General features: G+C 37.6%; 1 protein-coding gene across 1 annotated transcript in view; it reads left to right on the plus strand.

Moving 5' to 3' along the window:
• LOC124168527 (dedicator of cytokinesis protein 9) overlaps positions 1-23855 on the plus strand; it is a 141147-nt gene that overhangs the window by 30018 nt on the left and 87274 nt on the right. The window contains exons 10-12 of the mRNA XM_046546855.1: positions 11090-11268; positions 12960-13121; positions 17382-17461. Of these exons, the coding sequence (XP_046402811.1) occupies positions 11090-11268; positions 12960-13121; positions 17382-17461 (421 nt within the window). The remainder of the gene's footprint in view (positions 1-11089; positions 11269-12959; positions 13122-17381; positions 17462-23855) is intronic.

Raw genomic sequence — 23855 nt, forward strand, 5'->3', positions numbered from 1 at the left:
CATTGTGGAATGATGCTCAGAAATTGGTGGGGCAATAAGTTTTTCTCTTGCTTCTCTTTTGTTGTTTGGTTATTTGCATTTGGTTAATGTGTGGAAGAGATTATTTATTTTTCACAAATTTTTCTCCTGCAGATCCGTGTTGAATTAATGAATTCTGATACACTTATCACATTAAACAAATAATATAACTGTGTAACGTAGATTACAACAAACCTTTGAAACTAATTTATGTCTTGATTCTTTGTTGTATGTCTTATACTTTTGCGGGTACTTGTCATGTTAGATAAAACACTTCTGGGCTATGTCACCACACCAATTTTAGTGTGGCCCCAATGTTATCTGACTGATGCTAGTCGCTTTTTCAAGAAAATCTGATGAAGTAGGAAATTTTATGAGAGAGAAAAATCCTCTTATTTTTGTAGTGATTAGATAGTGTGATCAAAATATTAAATGAATTAACTGATAAAATAATTTATTTATAATCCTTATCTAGTAGTTAAATTCTTAATCCAATTATGTAATGATGTTTAATCTAATTTAATAACTTAAAAAAAAACACATGATTTTAATTTTTTCAGAGCAATGCTACTGCAATAGGTATTATCAATAAATTTGCTCAAATAGTGGATGTTTCTAACATGTGCCAATAGGGTTTTCAGCTCCAGGGAATTGGTACTTAATGCACCATGTAGATGCATGCCTCTCTTGACTATCCTGATGATGGCGATGGTGAATGGATCGCTCTGATTTTATAACGGTGCAGAATGTTGTGGGTCTAAGTGTTGTCGCTGTCACAAAGCATCACCTTGTGCAAAGCATAAGGAAAATTAATGTTGTTTAATTGAAACACATGATATTGTAAATGTAATGGATGGTGACATGCCATGATTCAGGAATGTTCCTAATATACACACATGATCAAATGTTTCTCAAGGCACCTACATTTGTTTTTCGGCCAACAAACTTAACTTCTTTATTAGGTTCATTAGCTACACTGCTTCAACTGACCTTCTCTGTAGTACTGTATAAAGGCATGTAAGAGATGCACCCCTATTTTGATCATCAGAGCTAATAAAAAAAAATTGTGCCTTTTTTTTATCCAATCGTGTGGTGTGCAGACGTATGCAGGGACTTTTTACAGTTATCAATACCTCCACTTTCAATACTAAAAATTTACACGGTACTTTTCGGCTAAATTTACACAATATGTATGGCCTTTGGGGATAAGTAGGTATTCACTTGTAGTCTTAACCTTATGATGCTTACTAGGGATTGAAAGCTCTTGTGGGAGTATTGCAATAGAATTTCAGCTGTGGAATGAGCTTAAAGCCACCGAGTACGTCCACCGGGTTGCGGATGGTGGGTCGACCTTTAGATATAGAGGTTAGCTGCGAGATAAGCGAGTTCTCTCGTCGAATAAGCAGTCGTGGACAAAAAGCGGCGGTATTCTGAGGGGGTATTGGGCTACCCTTGGGTAAGGTAGGCCATTTAAAAGATACCAAAACCTGTGAAGATACCGTGACTTGGCGACTGGGGGCCGCCAATAATTATGCCTCTCATCACCCGGGGGAGAGGGCAGCAGCTCTTCTTCACATGTGCGAAGGTGGAGACCATACTGGTCGGTACAGCGACACACATTCCACTACGGGCGTGGTAACATTTACTTAACGGCTGTAGTACTGCGATGTGGAAGGCAAGGGGAAACCACCACATTATCATCCCGAGGAGTCACAGCTACTCCACTCAATTTATATAATGACATGATGGAATTCTCTCGGGTAAAATATTCCGGAGGTAAACTAGTCCCCCATTCGGATCTCCGGGCGGGGACTACTCGAGAGGGTACATCGGTCAAACGAGATAGAATGTTACGGATAGGAACATGGAACGTCAGATCACTTTGTACCTGCGGTAAGCTAGAGAACTTGAAGGTGGAGATGCGAAGAATGAACCTCGATGTATTAGGCATCAGCGAAATGAAGTGGCCCCAGGAAGGAGACTTTTGGAGTGGAAGCTACAGAATGATACACACGGGATCGCTAAATGGTAATGCTGGAGTAGGCATAATGCTTAGAAAGAGCGCCGGGATGCGTGTTAAAAGCTACCTGCAGTTTAATGAAAGGATAGTAATGGTGAAGATAGATACTAAACCCGTAGCTACTGTAGTGGTACAGGTTTACATGCCTACGTCAGATTATGAAGACGAAGAAGTAGAAGATGTCTACCAAGATATAGCGGAAGTTATCAAGCAGGTAAGAGGGGAAGAAAATCTTATTATTTTAGGGGACTGGAACGCTGTCGTCGGCGAAGGTCAAGACGGAATAATAACTGGGAAATATGGGTTGGGTAACCGAAATGAAAGAGGAGAAAGGCTACTTGAATTCTGCACGGAGCACAGGCTAGTGGTTGCCAACACTTTATTCAAAAATCCCCTGCGAAGAAGATACACGTGGAAGATGCCAGGAGACCGTAGAAGATTCCAAATCGACTACATTCTAGTGAAACAAAGATTCAGGAACCAGGTGAAGGACTGCAAAAGCTATCCAGGGGCAGATATCGATAGTGACCATAACCTAGTTATGATGAAATGCCACCTTAAATTTAAAAAGTTGAAGAAAGCCGTGAAAAACATATGGCAGGTTGAAAAATTGAGGGAGGTTCAGCATCAACTGGCTTTTAAAGAGGCTGTAGAAAATAAAATAGGGGAGGATCCGACCAACAAACCAATGGAAGAGATGTATTCAACGGTGTTAGGCGAGATGTTGTGGAACATAATGATACAATGGTAAATGAAGAGCAAACTTAGTGCATGTCCACAGTAATTTTATTTGGTACGATGCGTTTCAGCGACCTTACTTCGCTATCATCAGGTACGATACCTCAGGTACCTGATGATAGCGAAGTAAGGTCGCTGAAACGCGTCGTACCAAATAAAATTACTGTGGACATGCACTAAGTTTGCTCTTCATTTACCAATGGAAGAGAGTTGGAAAACCATTAGAAGTGGTCTGCAGGCGGCAGCTGAGGAAGTTCTTGGTAAAAGAAGAGTCGTTATGAAAAAACCATGGATCACGCAGGAAGTATTAGATCTCATTGAAGAAAGAAGAAAATACAAGGCTGCGAAAACAGAGGAAGGACAGAATCGTTACAAGAGGATAAGGAACGAAATATGTCGTAAAGTGCGGAAGGCTAGAGAACCGTGGATGAAAAGCATTTGCGAAGACGTGCAAAACAATCTTAAACATGGAAAAGTAGAGGCCGCTTATAGGATAGTGAGGAACCACTTTAAGGAAAGGGGCGTAAGATGTAATACCCTTAGGGACAAAAACGGAGAACTATTGATTGAAAACAAAGAAAAAGGGAAGAGATGGAAGGAATATCTGGAAGATTTGTACAAAGGAAGTCGCCTCAGAACGAATGCTATCGAAAACGAGAGGGAAGTGGATGCCGATGACATGGGAGCCCCAATTTTAAGATCGGAATTTGATGCGGCTGTAAGAGACCTCAGGATAAATAAAGCGTCTGGCATTGATGACATTCCTGCAGAACTAATCAAAAATTCAGGAGAGAAGACGTTGAGCCAGCTATACAAAATCATTAGTGAAATGTATACGACAGGTGAGATACCAAAGGATTTCGAGAGGAACATTATAATCCCTATTCCTAAGAAGAAACGAGCGGAGAAGTGCGAAGATTTTAGGACCATAAGCCTTACTACACATGCATCAAAGATACTGACAAGGATCATCTATAGAAGAATAGAACGAAAAGCAGAAGAGTACTTGGATGAGGACCAATTTGGATTCAGGAAAAACAAAGGCACAAGGGAAGCAATATTGGCCCTAAGACTGCTCATAGAAAAGAGAATGGAAAAGAACAAGCCAACATTCGTTGCGTTTGTGGACTTAGAGAAAGCATTTGATAACGTGGATTGGAGCACAATACTTGGAATCCTAAAGGAAATTGGGGTTCTTTATAATGACAGAAGAATCATCCACAGTTTATACAAAAACCAAATAGCCGTGATAAAATCAGGGCCCAGCTGTGAAGAAGCAAGAATTAAGACAGGAGTGCGACAAGGCTGTACATTGTCACCCGTAATTTTCAACGTTTACATTGAAAAAGCCATTAAGGAAATCAAAGAAAAGGCATCAATGCCTTGACAAAACTTCACGAATGTGTTTTACTTCAATAATGTTGCACAACTTATAAATGAACGATTACAATATATGGTCACTTTTGTCTGTGCATCAGTTTGTAGTTAAATAGGATAGTATCCAAGGTCTTCACTGAGGCCTATCTCTGAGAAAGCTAATATTTCAGTTACACTAGAGTTACATTTTTTTCCCAGTAGTGGTAATTCCAAGTTTTCCTTTTAAATCCAACAGCCTTCGGTTCACACGTTTAATGTTTTTCTCCGAGAAGTAATGCATTCGTCCTGAGCCTCTTGTGGTAGGAGTTTCCACATAACAAATTACATTATTTACAGGAACATTGTAAATATCTTCTTTCTCTTTTAGCCAGTAAAATGATACAGAATTTCACTTTTATATCAAATGGATCAACATCGACATAAGTAGCCCAAAAAACCAGTGATTCTCATACAAGCAGGCCACAAAAAAATTAGTACAAGTTTTTGTCAAAATTTCTTCCCTACTTGGCTTTATCAAGAAATTGTGGACAGAACTGTATGTGGTATCAAAGCTAATTTTTTTTGTCGCAATAATGTATAGAAGAATGGTAGCTACGAGTACCTGGGATTGTTTTTACAAGGTACCAGCGAGTTTTTTTATTGTTGCCGAATCATTGATAATTGTTCTTTTTTTAAAACGTAAAATGAAATTTTGTCCACTTTGTACTTGAAAAACTCAAACACCTTTTTAATGGAAGTCATTGTATTACCCAGATCCCGCTGAAGGCTTTCTCTTGTAAGAATGCACTTAACTGTTCCACCTATCCCATCACATGGAGATTTCCCATGACTAGTTGAAAAAAAGACCAAGAAGCATGCAAGTCAAAGTCCTGGTGATGATGGCACAGGTTTATAAAGTTTTTACAGTTCTTATATTGACCAGCACAACCATCACTGAAATATTGCACTTCCTTTATTTCAAGAAACTTTTCCTTTAAAAACTGAGTGACTATTTTTTGCGTTTCAAATACGAAAGCTACATCATGTTCTAGATCGTCACAAAATACACACAAACTTGACACACAGAGATCTTTCTTCAGCTGTCCTCGAGTATAAATTACCGCTGGATGTAGGGAACAACCATCCTGATTCCAGTGATGACCCTGAACCTCATCTTGTATTACATAATGGTAGTTTTCACCGAAATCCAGCAAAACAATGGCTTCATCTGGCTGTAGGTTATTTTTTAGTTCTTTTAGGTATCTCGCCTGGGATTTGTTTATGAAGGAATGTGGGAGAAGTTTTTCCAGATTGTTCACCAGACTATTGATGTATTCATCCAGAGTCACTGCTAATCTAATTTGTTGGGTTCGATACCTTGTCACCCATGCACTGTATGTCACTTCATCTTCAGGGTCTCATTCCTCATATTTACTTTTCAGATGTTCCTTCAGTCGTTTGTCAGACATACATTCTAAACAGTGCCGTAACATGCAATCCCTGTTATCTTTGGAACATACCAAGAAATCAAATAGGTCCTTGTAGGTCTCCTCTATAAAGAATGCATGGAGAAGAAGTGATGCATACTGATGGTTAGCACAGACACATACCGAATGGGTTCCAGAGGAGCCTGCCAACACGCACCATTTAGGTCGCAACAGACAGAATTTTGAAAACCCTATTTTTACATGTGGGAATTCAAATTAAAAAGCTGCATACAGCTCGTTTAGGTTACTTGGAAGTAACCTCTTTTGCTTGTGGACATTTTTGGACACACTCACCTTATCTTTCATTCCTGGCATAAGGCGTGAATATGTACTCGTCATTTTGGTAAAATGACTGAACTAAGTCCACTGCAGTTTGTTCTATGCTTTTGCCCCTCCTTGGATCTGGTATGGCTATGATGCCTTACATTCATAGAAGTTCCCTAGCTTGTCGAATTGTATATTCACTAACATTGAATTCGGTGGCTACTTTTTTCCTACTCCACGAAGTCGGAGCTAGTGTTAGTAGCTGAATTATATCTCCCTAACTGCCTGCTGTCACCAGTTTTTCTTTTCGTAACCCAACTAGCACATCCATATCACTCGCTTTATCAAGAACTTCTGAATCATGCTCTGGAAGGAAATCTTTATCCAGTACTTTGAAAACCTTTTTGTTCAAAGTAGAACAACATTAATGAGGTAAAAAACATTCGTGAAGTTTTTTGTCAATACAAAATGGAGAAAGGTGACTTGTATTGACATGCATCCTGTATTTTGATGTGTTTTATATAGCAACAATCAAGTTATCCCCAGCAATGATGGGTAAGTGCTATGAATTCCTTAAAATATTCTATTTCAAAAATATATTTTTCGTATCGGGAGAAAAACAACTTGCACATAAAAAAATGTTTTAATTTTTGAATGTATTATGCACTAGATACATGTTGTAAATATTTTTTTAGATATAGAAAGCAGTTAACACAAGCATTTCATCACACTTGGAGGAGGACCCAACACTGACGACCAGAGTCGTGAAAAAGGATTTATTTTGCATAAAATTTTTTTTAACATCAAAGCAAGCAAAAAGCCATGAATTTTATTTTTACAGGTGGTGGGTCATACCTTAAGGAATATTAGAAAAAATAATTTAGCTTGATTCAGATATTGCCTCAGGTCAAAATTTGAAGTTTTATAGAACCATGTTTTTGACGCAAAATTTTCTAAAATCTTATGAAACATACGAGTTTAGAGAATTTCCAATATTCCTTAGGATATTTTTCAATAAGATTTTGGAATCCTCATGACTTCTACAGTAAACCTGCAAATTTTCATAAGAATCGGATGAAAACTATGGCTAAGACAAATTATTTCCCTCTGGAGGCGCAAGTGCCTTTGGAGACCGCATCCATTGAAAAACAGCTGTTTCACCCAAACTTCAAATGGTCGTGAAAAAAAAAACTATTAGAGATAGCCAAGAAATATTTAACACTTTTTCATTCCAGCATGGTAGGATGAAAATTGGCAAGTTTCATCAAAATCCGAGTCGGTGGGTGTCATGCCTGGATGAACTGACATGGAATGACACATTGGGAGTGAATATCCATGGAGAAAAAATAAGCATGCTAAGATTTGTTGAGGACATAGCCGTTATAGCAGAAACAGAGTAGGATTTGAAAAATATTCTGGTTAATATGGGTAGGGTAATGAGTAGATATCAACTGAAAATAAGCACGAAGAAAACCAAGATCTTAGTATGCAGCAGAAGAGAAGAAGTCAAAACCAACATTAAAATAGGGAGGCAAAAACTGATAGAAGTGGATGAATTCTGTTATTTGGGAAGCAAGATAACTAGTGACGGGAGAAGCAAGAAAGGAATTGTCAGCAGAATAGCCCAGGCGAAGAGAGCATTCCACCAAAAGAGAGACCTGCTTACAGCGGGAAACTTAAATATAGAAGTAAAGAAACAATTTATAAGAACCTACATGTGGAGTATGCTCCTATACGGAAGTGAGGCATGGACAATGACCGCAGCGGAGAAAGCTAGGATAGAGGCCTTTGAAATGTGGTGCTACAGAAGAATGATGAAAATCAAATGGATCGACCGAGTTAGTAATGAGGAAGTCCTAAGAAGGGTAGGAGAGAAGAGAAGCCTCATGAAAACCTTAATAAGAAGACGGAACAACCTTATAGGCCACATCTTGAGACATGATGGCCTGATGAAGACAATCGTCGAAGGACAGGTGGAAGGCAAGAATGGAAAAGGAAGACCTCGAACAAAATATATGGAACAAGTAAAGAGAGATGTGAAAGAGAAGAAATACGTAGGAGTGAAAAGATTAGCTGATAGGAGAACTGAGTGGAGAGCTGCGTCAAACCAATCCTAGGATTGTTGACCAGTGATGATGATGATGGAATATTTGAAGGCAAAACACAACAGGCAATCTTCCCAAGAGATTGAACAACAATCGGGGTAATCTCAGTGCCGTGAGATAATAACCACAGCGTAGATTTCACAAAACCTCGTCGGCCCTCCATCAGCCCTTGACCCTAAGGTTTTTTTTTCCTTTCCAAGACCTCACAGACCATAAATCATAATCTTTGAAGGAAAATATCAAGTAATATGGGAACAATGGATGGAAAGCTTGTCATCTTTACCCCATCTCACCGACTGACCTTTTCCGGTCTACCAGCTTCAATGGGGAACATGCAAAATTTTTTAAAAGTGCTAGAATAAGAAGATCCCTTCCTCAAATGTACTCAAGGAAAATTTTGTGGATGAATAATGTTTTTTAGTTGATTTATGAGTCTTTAAAAATTAATGTTCATTGACTGCTTGGAAACATGACGTCATTGACGTTTGCATATGATGTCACGGCACGGTATCCACTAATGACAGACTGAGGATGTGGATAGAAAATCTGTCAATACAGGGGCTGAAATGCAAATTTGGCAAATATAATTACTGTTTTATTGTCAAACTGCAGATTGTGAATATGTTGGGTTGCCAAGGCGTTGTTGAAATAAATAAAGGGGAAAGATTAAATAAAATAAGTTGATTGCAAATTGTGGTATACATTACACACCTACATCGTTTGCTTGGTGGAATATGTATGTATATTGCAGCATGGATCTACAATAGAAAAATTTGTGATAACCATATAAATCGTGTGTAGTGCCCTGTCGCTCAAGTACCTCTATTTCGTTGCTGGTGAAGTTTTTTGCTTGTGTCCCAAAGGAAAAAAATAAGAGGAGAAAGTGGTTGATCACGTACAGAACGGAGTTTAATATTTTATCTACATTGTCAACGATATATTCTCAACGTTAGTACACTCTTGAATCAGGGTTACCGTGAGGTTTTATCGAGTCGTCAGTTTTTCCTGGAGGGCCACAAAATTTAGGATGTAAAGTAGACTCTTGTTATTCAGAAGTTCACGGGGCCGTAAAACCAAAGATTTGTAATAACGAAGTTTGTATGAACATTTCTTTTAGGAATCTTCGAAAAAACCATTTACGATAAATGCGATAAAATTACGCGGAAATGTTTATAAACTGGAAAATTTGTTTCAGTTTCTCAATAGAAGAATGTGGCATGACGTAATCGAGGGTTGATATCTTCCTGAATACACTAAGTTCGATATACGAGCTAGATGCATTCCAATACCTTGTTCCTAAGTTGATAAACCTACAGTATCACCGCCGAGAGTTGTCCAATGACAGGCAGAATGGTCTAGGCCGGGGCAGCATTGCCAGGTAGGAAAGGGAAACTCCTACAAAGGGCTCCGTGAAGAAAGGAGCCGGAAGGGATGATGAGCGTGAAGGACCCAGAGGAAGAATCACTTGTTTCAATGGTGATTCGAAGAAAGGGCTTGTATTGGTGGATCAGGCTTATTTCGGTGCTCTTTATGCATTTGACAACGTTGTATGAGTATGTGATGGTGTGAGGTGCGTTTGGGGGACCGCGATTTGCTGCAAACCGTACTGGTGCAGTGTTATCCTCCCCTCCTATTGTGCCGTCATCGGATAACTCTCGCTGGCCGGACCTTATGCAAGGCATCGAGGAGTACAGTCATCCTGCAAGATGCAACACTGCATAATAGTTGTGCGCAAACTCACGATTGTGACGAACTGATCTAACTGGGCATGCGACGCTGCCGGAGCCGAAAAAATCGCTCTCCGCGGCAAGGAAGAACAGGCGAAATGCTGAACAGTTCCTAACTTCACACCGGATTCAATTATACTTTGTTCAGATTATGCCCAGAGTGCGAGTTGCGACTTCCTCTACGCCGCACCGAGTAGCAACGGCCAAATGAAAAGGTTCCAAATTCATATTTTGACGTTAATGCTGTTTTAAATACTGTTAATTGTGTTGCTGATTGCGCAGTTACAATTTAATTTAATGATATACTGATAAAAATGTCTTCCATTGTGTAGAAAAATTTCTATTGAGATAAGGAGAGCCAATGTATGCCATGTGCGTGCACTGTTGCGTGAAATTATAGCGAGGAAGTGCTAAAATGAAGCATTTTCGGGTGAAACACCAGTCGGTATGCGATGATAAAGTGACGAAATTCGGGGGAAACGTGCGTGAGGAAAAATTCCATGAAGTCAATGGCAGTGGGGTAGCGGGGAATTTCGTTAGGGGGGTCCAAAACCAGGGGAGAACATTTTTAAACAACAGGGTACTATTTTCATTTCCAAACTCAAGCGTAACAGTTTAGTTCCTGAGCATGTAAAGATGTTTTTAAAAAACAACTTGAAAGCCAATAAAAAATGATTTTTAATTTATAAAAATATTAAAATGTGTATGAAAATCTCAAAAGCATTTCTTTGATAGTATGTACCCGGAATAAACTTGAATAATTACTTCGTTTAATAGCAGGAATTTGAAAATGCATTTGGATCTGAAAATATCCGATCTGAAAGATCCGGCTCTGAAAATCAAGGATCCAATCCGAATCTGGATCTGAAAAAAATCCTGGATCCGTCCATCCCTAATTATATTAACCATTCTCTGTATCAAAAATAAAACATGAATAGTTATTAGGTTAACCCTGATGTTCACCAGTACTCTACTGGAAAGCATAATGATCTCTACCAACCATTTGTACAAAGTAGGCGGTCGTCCTGAAACACTTCGAGCTGTTACTGTACAATAGACTTCCCTTGCCAGTGAAAAATTCCTCTTCAGAAGAGGTTTTCAAAGATGGTGAAGGTATTTCTCCTCCCAAAAGAGTATTACTCTAGTGTTGAATTTCTATGAGATGATTTGTAAACTTTTAACTGGCTTTTTTTTCACCATAGCATTGTTTTAATTGGACCACATATTTTACCCAATGTAATGATTTCAATGCTTATTTGCTGGTACATTTGTTCTGCACCTGATCTCTAATACTTACTGACGTGCCTTGTATCTGAATCAATGTGCTCATATGGCTATTAAAGTATTATTATTCCTTTTCCTCTTTGGTGTCAGGCAATATTCAGTGTGCATGATCCGCACCCAGAGGTGTACTTGGTGGTGCGGATAGAGAAGGTGTTGCAGGGGGGGACGGTTGCAGCAGCAGCTGAGCCATATGTCCGCTCCGCAAAAGGCAGCGATCCGCTTCTTGCCCCTCCCCGACTTCTCAGGACCGTTCAGTCGTTTTGCCAAAGGTTGGTGGGATGGCCTGCACCCATGGCCCTCTTGCAGTGATGGATTAATGGGAGTTTGTTTTATTCAAGGATGGGTTGGTTCCAGTTATTTTTGTGGCTCCTGTTCCAGTTTGGTTCCTGGTGTCTGTTCTTAATTCTTTATTGAGTCTCCCATTTCCCTCTGCTTGATTCTTTAATGGTATAAAATATTGTTAATGAGAGTATTAGGAAAACTACCTAAAATATGGATAAAGTTATCTCACAAGGGATAGAATCAAAAGCTTCACTTTATTCGGTGTATGAGATGATATATATAAATAATGCTCTAGAAATGTTTCCAAAATGTGTTTTGCTGTAATTATTTTGCTACTGATTCCATTTAGCTTCTTTTTACAATTATGGTTCTACGCTAAAGAACCAGTGTAGCCATGAACCAGTGTAGCCATGAACCAAACCAATCCATCACTATTTTATTTTAAGATTTTCTGAAAAAATATAATGTCACAATTTTAGCAAACTTGTAGTTGTTTTCCTGTGATTTAAGTCTTTTCCTTTGAAAGCAGTTGACTTCTCTGCTTCTGCTACATGATATCTTCCCCTTCTACTACATTTTTAAAGGCTCATCTATTATTCCTAGGAAATAAAAATGGCAAAGAGAGTATCAATTCAAGATAAACTAAGACATGGGAAAACTGGCAATTTGGATTCAGCCTCATAAAACTTATATTTATTTCATGGTGTTAAAACTTCTCATCTGGATAAAGTATGCCATAAAGAGTGTTGACTTATCTCTTCCTATTAAAAATAACTGAGTGGAGACCCTGTTTTTTTATTAATGAGTGCCCATGAATATTTTTTATTCATAATTATTTAACGTTTTAAGCTTAAATACTTCATATCCAATGATAATTCCCAAACATTAAGTAAAATAATTAAATCCATGTACATATATTATTTCACACAGCTGATTTCATTGAGGTGCGACTTCGCTAGACAATGTTTCATCACAAAGGAACAAGTGGTGTGAAATAATATTTGTGATACATATCAGCAAAGTTATTTTATTTAATACAAAGCAATTTCACAAAGTGATGCCTGACACTATTTATTATAATTAGTGAACTTATTCATGTGTGTTAACTTTAGAAAAAACATAATTTGTTTTTGTCCTTGCAAGTGTTTGCGTGAAAGCCACGTGGAAATTACTTAAAGTTGACTCTTATTTACCGCATTTATGTATGATTTATTTTTCTCTTGTCTTTTCAATTTCATTTAAGCAATATTGAATCACTACTCAATGGCTGCAGTCTTCATGTTTGTATTATCGTTGTATTATTTTCCCCCCTTTTTAGATTTTCTCGCAAAGAATTTAGAAAACCTTGGCTCTAAAAACACCATTATTAACTTATGTAGATGCATCCTTGTGAAACTACCCCTCTCGAAAACCTAGGAATTTATTGCATTTGTGAATCTAATTTTATTAATACTAATAGTCATAAACCTGCTGCTCTCAAGTGGCCGTGCTTGGAGGGTAAAGTCACAGTTCGTATTAGACCTATACTCCAAGAATTATTTTATCATTAATTAAATGAAGTAAAGATAAGATGATAAAAAATCTAGTTCGTATCAGGTTAGGCAAAGATCTTCCTATATTGTGCACATGTTTTTGATATTTTAATAAACTAATTATTATTGTTTAATCTTTCATGTAGACTGGGATATTATCGAATGCCATTTGCCTGGTCTGCCCGACCTCTCTTCATCACCCCAAGTTGTGGCCTGGACACTGTCAGCGAATTCCCTGTTATTTACCGGCAGGATGTAGGCAAGATGAGTGATGATGATCTTCTGAAGGTTCTTGCCGATTTCAAAAAGTAAGCCATTTCTTACATTCTTCATGCACCTATGAACCAACATGACAAATAGGGTTGAAGGTCTCTGAATTTATTAATTAACTAGTTTTTTTCCCTCTTCCTTATATTTAGTTTTTGAAGTTTTAGTACATGCCACTACACACAAAAGTACTCAAATGAAAATGAATAAATAAGTGGTCAATAAAACTTAAGTACATAATTTATTTAGTTTTTAATCATTGCAAGTGATATTCTCTTAATGTAAATAAATTCATAACTGTAGGTTGTAAAATTTTCAATGTATAAATTCCCCGTGGTTTCAAATAGTAGTTGTTCAGACCCGTCCTTTGGCAGAATATTTACCATTTTTCTTCATTTTATGATTCTTGCCATTCAGTAGAATGAGAAGTTTAAGTCATAAAACTTAGTATGGATGTGTTTTGTGGATGTTGGGTACCAGGAAGGTAAAATTGGGTAAAACACTTGTTAACACACTGGATGAAACCAAGCTACAGTCAGTCTCGAATGTGAAGGATATCTTACGGCATCAGGAGAAAATCCATTATAAAAAAAATTGTAAGCATTGTCCTGGATAAAGTTTGGTCAGATGAGTTTAAATGATTTAATGTTAGAGTGCGTAAAAATATTTATTTTTGTATTTTGGTACTAACAAGTGATATGAGGCATATCAATTTTAATTCGATGAAAAATATGTTACACATTTGAAAAAAATTTTTGGGATTCAACAATGTTTTCATTTTGAAATTTTCTTAGATGCTCATATGTTTTTAGGCTTTACGAAGTCTCCATCTTAGGTTATTTACCATGTCAAATAAATTAATACAGTAAAACCTCTCTGTAGTGAACCTCTTTACATCGTAAACCTCCATACTTCGTACCAACCCTCTGGTCCCGTCAGATTTACATGTAAATTTATAGGCAAACCTCTATATAGTGAACCTCTTTATCCCGTAAAACCTCCATATATCGTACCAACAAGACAGCCCCGAGACGGCCTAACTACCTCCGCAAATCGTACCGAGACAACAAGAGACCATTAACGCAGCCGTGATTACCTACACGGAATGACATTTTCAGGGATAAATGTTTCACGCTTATTTTTTTCTTATACACCTTTAATAATGTTCACGTTAACCATTAGTTAGGGCATCCAACTATCCTAATGATATTAAATGACGGTAAATGAAGGCAGAACACATCGTTTTCTCTCGAATCACGGTCAAAATCGCGCGATAGCACTCGCTTTCTTTTACTGATGGCATTATTTTCTTGTAAGTGCCTAAATACTGTGTTCAGTTAATAAAAGAGGTGACCAGCGCAGCCTATAATCACTAGCTGACGGAAATATTTCAACTAACTTCACTCCCATCCATGGAGACAGAATTACTCGACCGCATTGCTACTTCCGCTTCTAAAATTAAAATATTTTGAGAATTTTCCGCGACTTGAAATTAATCAAATACAGTTTCGCAATTATTTTATTCCCATATTTCCCGGTGTAGCACTTTCTTTCTACCGCCTTGGTAATTTTTTCGATGCTTTCGTGAACGATCGTAGTTTAAAATTTATTGCGCTTAGCGACAGTCATGAAAAGTGCATAAAAACCTAAAAAATAGGGGTCATTCAATTTTTTAGAGTTATCATGCATACAAATATATTTTATCTCAGAAAAGCAAGTTTTAATAAAAAGGAAAAAATTAAATATAAATTTATACGAGATGAAAACTTTATAAGAGAAAATAAAAACTAGTATTTTCGAAATCTCCCTCTGACTATGACTGAAATGACTTCCTCTGACGAAATCTGACTATGTCCGGGATGTCAATTTCTAGCAATACCGAACGAACATCAATCCATGCGTGGCAGTGTTAGGTGAAGGAGGCAGCTAATTAGCTGATACGCGGTAGGGCAACGAAATTTTTTACCGTCGCCGCCGCATTCTGAAGTAGTTTGCCCAGCATTCTCGCCGGGAAATCATGTCCTTTCGCAGACCTAGCATTTCTGTGTGCCCTCGACAGAGTTTTTCTTCGGAATGCTACGTGCATTGTATTTTGGAGAGAGGCAATTCATCAAAATTTTCAAAATTACGCTCAATTTTTTGTCTACTTTCTGCAGTAGTCACATGTTTATTTATTTTTTTAATAATCTTTAACAAGTCACATGTTATAAGGATGATAAATCAATTCTAAAAGATGTAATAAGGAGTATTTTCAATTATTTGCCATAAAATATGAAAATTACTTAATTAATCATAGGCTGATGATGGATTCGAGAAATAAAAGAAGGTGACTGCTTGACATTACCACATAATTAGCAATTTTCCTAGCCATCAACGAGGACAGGCAGAAGGCAGTGACCTTTTAGGCTGCACAAATAAAAAAACTCAGGCATTTAAATATGAGGATGAAGAAATTATGTTTAGAAATATAAAACTAATGGTCTTTCCTCTGAACATAATTAGTAAATTATAACCCTTAGACCAGGGAATTATTTCTTAGGTCAAAAGGCATTAACAAAAACAGCTAGTGATTTATTTACAGCGAAAATGGCATTAAAAAGTGCTCGTGGAATTGAAAACATTATTTTGAAAGAGTTAGAAAAAATTTTTAAGCAAACCCATTAACTAATTTATTTTCTAAAAAGCCCTCTTGAACAATTTACTTTTACCTTTGTGTAATCATTAAATTGTAAATATATGTTCACTTATGCATACCTATATGTTTAAATATATTAATATAATGGCTTAAAAGACAGTAGCACCTTTCATTTCCCAAGGATATGAAAAAATGGTGCCCACCACTAAAACCTCTCTATAGTGAACCTCCGTACATCAAATTGCCCAAATTTTGGTCCCCTCCATTACGATGTAAAGAGGTTTTACTGTATCTAGTTCATCATCAAAATCTTGTGGCTTGCTAACTTGGAATACTATCCGGAAACCATGCATAGCCTCATCATCTACATGTACATACTACCCCAATAGGCTTGTGAAAGGGTGTGTTAGGACACCACCTGTTATAAAAAAAGGGAATGCTCTTACAAAGTCCCGCCAAGCCTTTATTAAAGCCCTTTATTGTTCAGGGGGGGAAAAAATCCCATAATAGGTATCCGTAGGGTAGGTGTATGTGTAGGTGAGGACATATCTATTCTTAGCTTCTTCAGGCTTCTCTCATTGGTCACAGCTCAGTTTTTTAACACTTTGAGTGCTAGCTACTAAATTTAAAGCCCTACGGAAAAATCCAGCAATTTTTACAATATTCGTACATTTTTTAAAACATTAGCATCAAAAACATATTTATATCAATGTGCATTTCAATAAAAATGGACTTTGCTCTTCTTAATGAATGAGTTGAATAACATTTATAGCTAATTTTTAAACATACAATTTAACAATGTAAACCTACTGTTTTTGAAAAATAAAAAAGTTGCAACATATGATGTACCGCCATGATATGCATAATAATTTTTTTAATACGCTCAATTTGAACTATTTAAAGCATGGAAATCATAAAAAAGCATTGTTCCTAGCAAAGCATTATAAATCCTGGATGACAAAAAGGGTCAATGCACCCTCAACGAACGGTCCATTGGCCCAAAGAATTTTCACACTAAGTGGCCTAAGATGAGGATGCCGGTAGCTGCAGAGGACTTTTCGTTCTCAAGACATAAATTGAACTCTTTTTCCATCAAGCAGTTGATTTTTGAAAAAACAGAACCTCTAAGCAGTAAATGGATAACTGGAAAAGTACCACGGGCGAAATATTACGGCTTCACGCACACAAAGCCAATTAAATGGAAAGACGTAATATTACGTCCATGGCAACCCTCAGAAGGATTAGCAGGACATAATATTACGTCCATGGCACTCAAAGTGTTAAACGACTTATGAATTCCTTTTCAAATGATACCTGCTCCTCTTTTCATATTGTTAAATGAAATAAAATAACTATGTTTTATTCCACACTTTATTTTAAATCGTACGACCGGTTTCAACATCTAGTGTTATCATCAGGTACAATTATAATAAATCAGGTACGATGATAACACTAGATGTTGAAACCGGTCGTACGATTTAAAATAAAGTGTGGAATAAAACATAGTTATTTTATTTCATTTAACATGAAGCAATTCCACAAAATAACGCCTGAGACCATGACATATTGTTGAAAATGAACATATTATGCAGCTGCATGTGTGATGTGTCTGACCAGAATATTATTAACCTCTCAAACTTCTTTGCTGTGCATTCATTCTCTCCAGGCCCGAGAAGATGAGCAGGTGGACGGTCATCCCTGGCTGCATTGAGTTGAGCATTGAGCCATTCAGTGAGCCCATACCAAGTGAGTAGACGTGCATGTGTTTCTTGTGCCGCTCACTTACTCGGATTTTTATTGGTACCATTCATTTGATTCTCACAAATTAGTCCACCCTAATGCAAGTTAAACATGTTAAAAGTAACTACTTTGTACCTTCCTCACAGCTCTTTAATTACCCTGATCAATTTCAGCAACAATGTGAAATTTTCAGGGGGAGAGCCAACGAATAGAAACATTTTGTGCAAGGCTTTTATACATTTCCATGAGTGAAAGCCTGGCACTAGAAAACTCATTGTTTTATAATCGATTGGGATAATTAAATAGCTATGTGGAGAGCAGAAAGTATTTTCACTTTAACGTGTTTAATGTATGGATTTTCCGTCAAGTATCGCCTTCATCCATTAATGTACAAATGCAATTTTCTATGAAGGAACTAAATAATGAGATAAGCATGAAAAAATTTATAGTAAGGGTGAGATTTGTAATGGGAAAATCATTTGGCTCCGTCAGGATTCAAAATTGAATCTCCTGAAGGGTAGTCAGGTATGATACCAGGCTTGGTGGTGTAGATGGTGGTATACTTGACTGCTAATCAGGATTTAAATCTTATAATTGTGGAAAATTGCAAGTATTTATTTCAATATGGAAAAATTCCACTCCATCACTCTTACATTTTTGGATTTTATTTGATAATCAGGAGATCCATCTTTGAATCCCAACTAAGCCAAATGATTTTTTCATCAAAGAGTACGCCACCATCATGTTAATAACTTCTAACCCATATGTGCAGTGGTTTGTAAAAATAACCCTTAACAGAAAAGGGCTATGATTAGTGTCCTTGAAAGTGGAGGGGAAGCCAAAACAGATATGTAATCAGAAGACTATATATATTATACAGTAAATTCCGGTTATTACGCGCCTCACTTTACCGCGGTTTCGGATATACCGCGGGTCTCACCATGTCCCCCGAGATGATTACATCGACCTTTTTTTTGAGGTAGGTAACTTTGTGGCGAATTTTATCTCGGCGTGACTACCGATGCGTCGCAACTTCAAGCGACTGTATTAACGCGGTTGGCGATGTATTCCATACATTGTTTCGTAGCCATAAAAAAAAAACTCGGTAATGCCTGATCGGTCATTGTGTCTTGTGAACTCGAGCTGAAAAGTGTGTTGCACGGCTATAATAATTTTCGAGATTCTGGGAGATTGAGATAATTCTCATTCGTACGTTCGCACCGCGGCGCTCAAACCAAGGTAGGTACTCAATGCCCACAGGCTTCGAGCATTTAATGATGAATAGGCTGTTTTACCTTTGTCTTAGGCTTAATATGAATTTGAAAATTACTTTTTTACGAAAATTTTCATTGATTTTAGGGTTAAAACGATGTCTGCCTAAAGGAAAACTTACACAATTAAAGAAAAGTTGGGCATAATCGACAGAGTGAAACGCGGTGATTCAAAATCAAGTTTATTCAGGAAGTTTGGTGTTCCTGAAGGAACTATTCGTGGTTGGATGAAAGAAGAAGATAAATTACGATCATTTGTTGATCAAGTGGATGACGAAATAGGACTTGATAGAAAAAAGGCTAGATTGAGTGCTGCTGGTGATGTGGATGAATGTTTGTTTACGTGGTTTGTTCAGAAGCGCAGTGAAGGTGTTCCATTATCCGGTCCACTTTTACAAGCACAGGCAATTAAATTAAATAAACAAATTGGTGGTGCTCATGATTTTGTTGCTTCTGCTGGCTGGCTATCGAGGTATAGAGCGTTCCACATTTAGTTGACAGTATGGGCTCTTATGGAGAATCGTTTCCCATGTTAATCTCCATAAGGCCAGGAGCGCGGTGTTGTCAATAACAGCACGAAAATTAATGTTGCGTTATGCACTGATTACAAATTGCATTCTAATGTAGAAATAGATGCTGCATTCATTGGCTCTAATAGTTTTTCGCTAAAAATTATAACAAAAGCTATAAAAAACATTTCCTTAAATTTCCGTCAGAAACGTGTATTTTTTTACTTTATCTTCTTCTCGCCATTTCTGCCTAACCGTTGTATGTATTGAAATGAATCTTCTGCACAAAATGTTTCACACTATTTTCTCTCTGATGGTCTTCACCAATTGTACAAATATTGAGTTAAAATGTTTTTATGCCGACGTAACACCCTTTCGGACAAGAAAATTTTGATTTTTGCAAGGTAAAAAGTAGTCGCCTACTAACTTACGTTTCTTACGTCGTAGGTCCCTATATGCTGCATATCAAATGTGAAGAAAACTACAAAGTTATTTTTGGTGAAATAATAATTAGCTTACATCAATTCTGAAGCGAGTTACAAGGTTTTGATCTTAAGAAAAAATATTACGGCGCCGCTGGGCCGGGCTTCTTGCTTTTTCTTGCGCGCAGAGGGAAAATTCTCGGGCGGAAAAGGAGTTTTTGTCAATGCATACTATGAAATGTATTTATCTATTCTTTTAATATCCTAAACAGAGAATACTCATACGCCGTAACAGCAGTGTTTTTATCTGAATACATTGATACACGAAAGTAAGCAAGCGGCTTGGAAGTAAGACTCTTTCGTCTTGGTTGTTTAGGTCCCATCGGGGAAACCAAGAAAAAGAATATCTCATAATCTGTACCAAACACTACCCCATCCAGTGCACGCATTTACAAAAGGGGGCTTGGGTTTTTTCTGAGTTCCTTTCATAGGGTACCATAAAACCGGCACCAGAATCGACCCTAGCCGAAGGGGCCATGGGAAGAATTTACGAAGGCGTTCAGTTTGTCGTTGCATTTTTTTGGAGTGAACAAGTGTTGTGTGGTCTGCTGAATTTGAGAATTGTGAAGTGTGTTTTACACGTATCTCTGCTGTAACACGCCCAATCAATATTTCCGATACAAAGAAGAGGAGATAAGGTGAGAAGCTCATAAGCCGCGAAAGACAGTTGGTGCTCAAAGTCGTCTCGTACTTCAGGAAATCTCTCAGCATTAGTGAGGCCTGCCGAGAAACTTCGAAGGCTACTGGGTGCTCGGAGTATACTGTTTACAGAGTGAGAAAGGAAAGCTCCCGTGGTCCATTGGTAACTCCTTCAAAAACTAAAGAAATTAGACAGCCTTACAAAAATTCGAGAGCAGTGATTTTCGACGATTTTGTGAGATCGGGAATTAGAAGAAAGGTACATGAAACCTTCGTGAAAAATATTCCTCCGACTTTAAAATCCATCTTAAACTCGGTAAATATGGATAGTATTCTCCCAGATTCCAAAAGGACAACACTATATCGTCTTCTTTTGGACATAGGCTTCATGTACGAACGCAGGGGGAAAAGAATCATCCTTATCGAAAGGGATGATATTATTCGTTGGTGGCACGATTAATTATTTAAGGCAGCTAAAAAAATATCGTCGCGAACATAGGACGAGTGTATTCACAGGCGAAAGTTGGATTAATGTTGGACAAATAGTGAACATTAGTTTGCGAAACAAACAATTAGAAAATCCGCGTCAAGCTTTCCTTGCAGAACTAAATACTGGGCTTGGCCCCCACTTCCCGAGGAGGACGATTTGCAATTATACACGCAGGAACGGAAAATGGGTTCATAAAAGGAGCATTGCATGTGTTTCTGTACAAAAAGAACTCAATGGATGAGCATGAAGAAGTGGGTGGCGAGTGTTACGAGAGATGGTTTGAGCGCTCACTTCTTGCAAACTTACCCGAAGGATCAATTATAGTGGTTGATAATGCCTCTTATTACTCAAGGAAATTGGAATCCTTGCCTACTACAATGTGGAGGAAAAGGAGCATTAAGGAAATTAGCTTTGAAGATGTCAGATTTATAAGAGATCTTTAATTTACAATAAACCAAGTACGGGAAAATTTTGTAAAATTAAAGATTTATGATGTCTTATACAACATCGCCTTTCATGTAATGTTAGCCAGAGCCAAAAAATATTGCATAATATGGGAGGAATAGAAATTTTGTCTCATTCAGGAGTGGCGATAATTTTTATTGTCCTTCAATTTATTGTTATTTTTTACATTACAGATTATTCATTATTCAGCTTGTGTATTGAATAACTACATACATAAAATAACAAAAGACCTTTCCTTTTATATTGCAGCAAAGGTATTGTAATTTACGCTAAAAAATTCCTTAATTTACGCCGTCTTTCGTGCGATCCCTAACTCCTTTTTGAACTAAACCATTTTGGCGCCATATTATGTGTGGTTGCATACGCTGTTAGGATGCCTTCCGGCGGAGCGGAAGCTTGGCAACACTGTTATCCATAAGGCCCGTACTGTCAACTAAATGTGGAACGCTCTATAGAAAATTCGCCACGGGATAGCGCAAGTTAACATGCAAGGAGAATCTCGTTCCAGTGACAGTGAAGCAGCTAGAGAATTCTGTGGGACTTTACGCAAGATGATTGATGAGGGTGAGTACACTGAAGAGCAATTGTATAACTGCGATGAAACCGCTCTCTACTACAGATTGCTTCCAACAAAATCACTTGATATTAAGAAGGCGGCAAATAAATCCGGAATAAAAATGAGCAAAGAAAGAGTGACTTTATTACTGTGCGCGAACAAATCAGGAAGTCACAAGTTAAAACCTCTGTGTATTGGTAAAAATCGAAGTCCTCGGTGCTTCAAGCATGTTAATATGACAGCACTACCCATAAATTAAAAAAACAGTCAGAATGCCTGGATCACTCGAGACATTTTTTTATCTTGGTTCAATGAAGATTTTGTTCCGTCGGTTAAGAGCCACTTAAGATCAAAAAAGTTAGAAGAGAAGGCTCTACTTCTGTTAGATAACTGTCCAGCCCATCCGTCTTCTGAGCTCTTGATATCGAGGGATGGCAAAATAGTGGCTTCGTTTTTACCAAAAAATACGACAGCTCTTATTCAGCCCATGGATCAAGGGATAATCAGAGCATTTAAAGCCCATTATCGGCGGGAATTGCTCACTAGTGTCATAAATTCAGAACTGCAGGTACAAGAATATCTGAAAACAGTCACCCTGAAGAATATGGCTTATAATATTGGATTGGCATGGAAGAAAATAACTTCAGCTACAATCCTAAATTGCTGGTCAAAGTGCGAGTATAAAGCGGGCGATAGCATGGAAGACGAAGACGAGTTTTTGGGTTTCACGGAAGAGGACGCACGTGAAGCTTCAGACGTTCTTTCTAATAAACTATTTGTGAGTGATCTCGAGGCCTGGGTTCGCGAAGACGAGGAAACTCCTGTATCTGCTTATAAGAGTGACGTAGAAATTGTGGCTGCAGCCCAGAGCCGCGCAAAAACAGCTGCATCATCGGAAGATGAGAGCGAGAATGAAGAAGACGAATGTGAGGTCGAGATGCCAAAAATTGGCCATTTATTTCATAATATTAGTGAATTGATGAATTGGTTGGAGGGACAAAGTGATTGCGATAGTATTCATCTGTTGCACTTGCAAAGCATAAAAAATTACGTGACAAAGAAAAGCCATCAACTATCGCGGCAAAAGAAAATATCCGAGTATTTTAGTAACTCCCGTTAAAGTAGAGCATCTGAATCATAAAATAAATATTTTAATAATGTATAACGCAAATAAATTGGCTATAAAAATTACCTTTAAGGGTTTTTTTATTGCTTCCCACGTATTTTCCCGTCATAACACGGTTGTCCGATAACGCGGGTGTAAACTATGTCCCCCTAGACCCGCGTTATAACCGAATTTTACTGTATATACATATTATAATAAGGTGCTATCATCCCCAATAAACGTTGGAAAAATATTACTTTTAGTCATTTGGATTCTATTGCCCAAATTCTATGAAGTTTTCTTTTGAACATTGATACCCATCCCATATTGTGGCCACTGAGCTCAAAGCCATTGAATGCTGGTTGTTATGCACTGTGTACAGGCATACTTGAAGCCAGTCCAGGCCCTCCGAATTTGGCATACTCCCATTTATTTTAAATGCAAAAATGCATTAAGGTCGATTGTAAGGATAGTGCATTTTGAGATACAAAACTATGGGGTACTAGTAACTTATCTCTCAAGTCGTGATCTTGTCCAAATAGGAGAAAGCATTTCAAAATTGCGTGATTTCTCAGTACGTATTTAATTGGAGCGCAGTCCTTTTCAAGATGACCAGATGCTCTATTTCTTAGGTTCCCTTGAGGTGTGCAACACCATTCCATTTTTTTTAAGAGTTCAGTGGTCACAGCAAATTTTAAAAATCACATTTGTGATAAGTATTTCTCTTCAATTGTATAGCCTTAGCCCACTCTCCTAAGTAGAGCAGATATATTACGTAAGCCCGGGGAACTTACATTGTGCTTTGGCTTTTACCTTTAAAATCCAATTAAAATAGTTTTACTATTCCATTGTAGTATCTGCTATTTTGGGCATTAGAGAGGAG

This window comes from Ischnura elegans, chromosome 11, assembly GCF_921293095.1.
Source record: "Ischnura elegans chromosome 11, ioIscEleg1.1, whole genome shotgun sequence".
NCBI classification, from domain to species: Eukaryota; Metazoa; Arthropoda; class Insecta; order Odonata; family Coenagrionidae; genus Ischnura; species Ischnura elegans.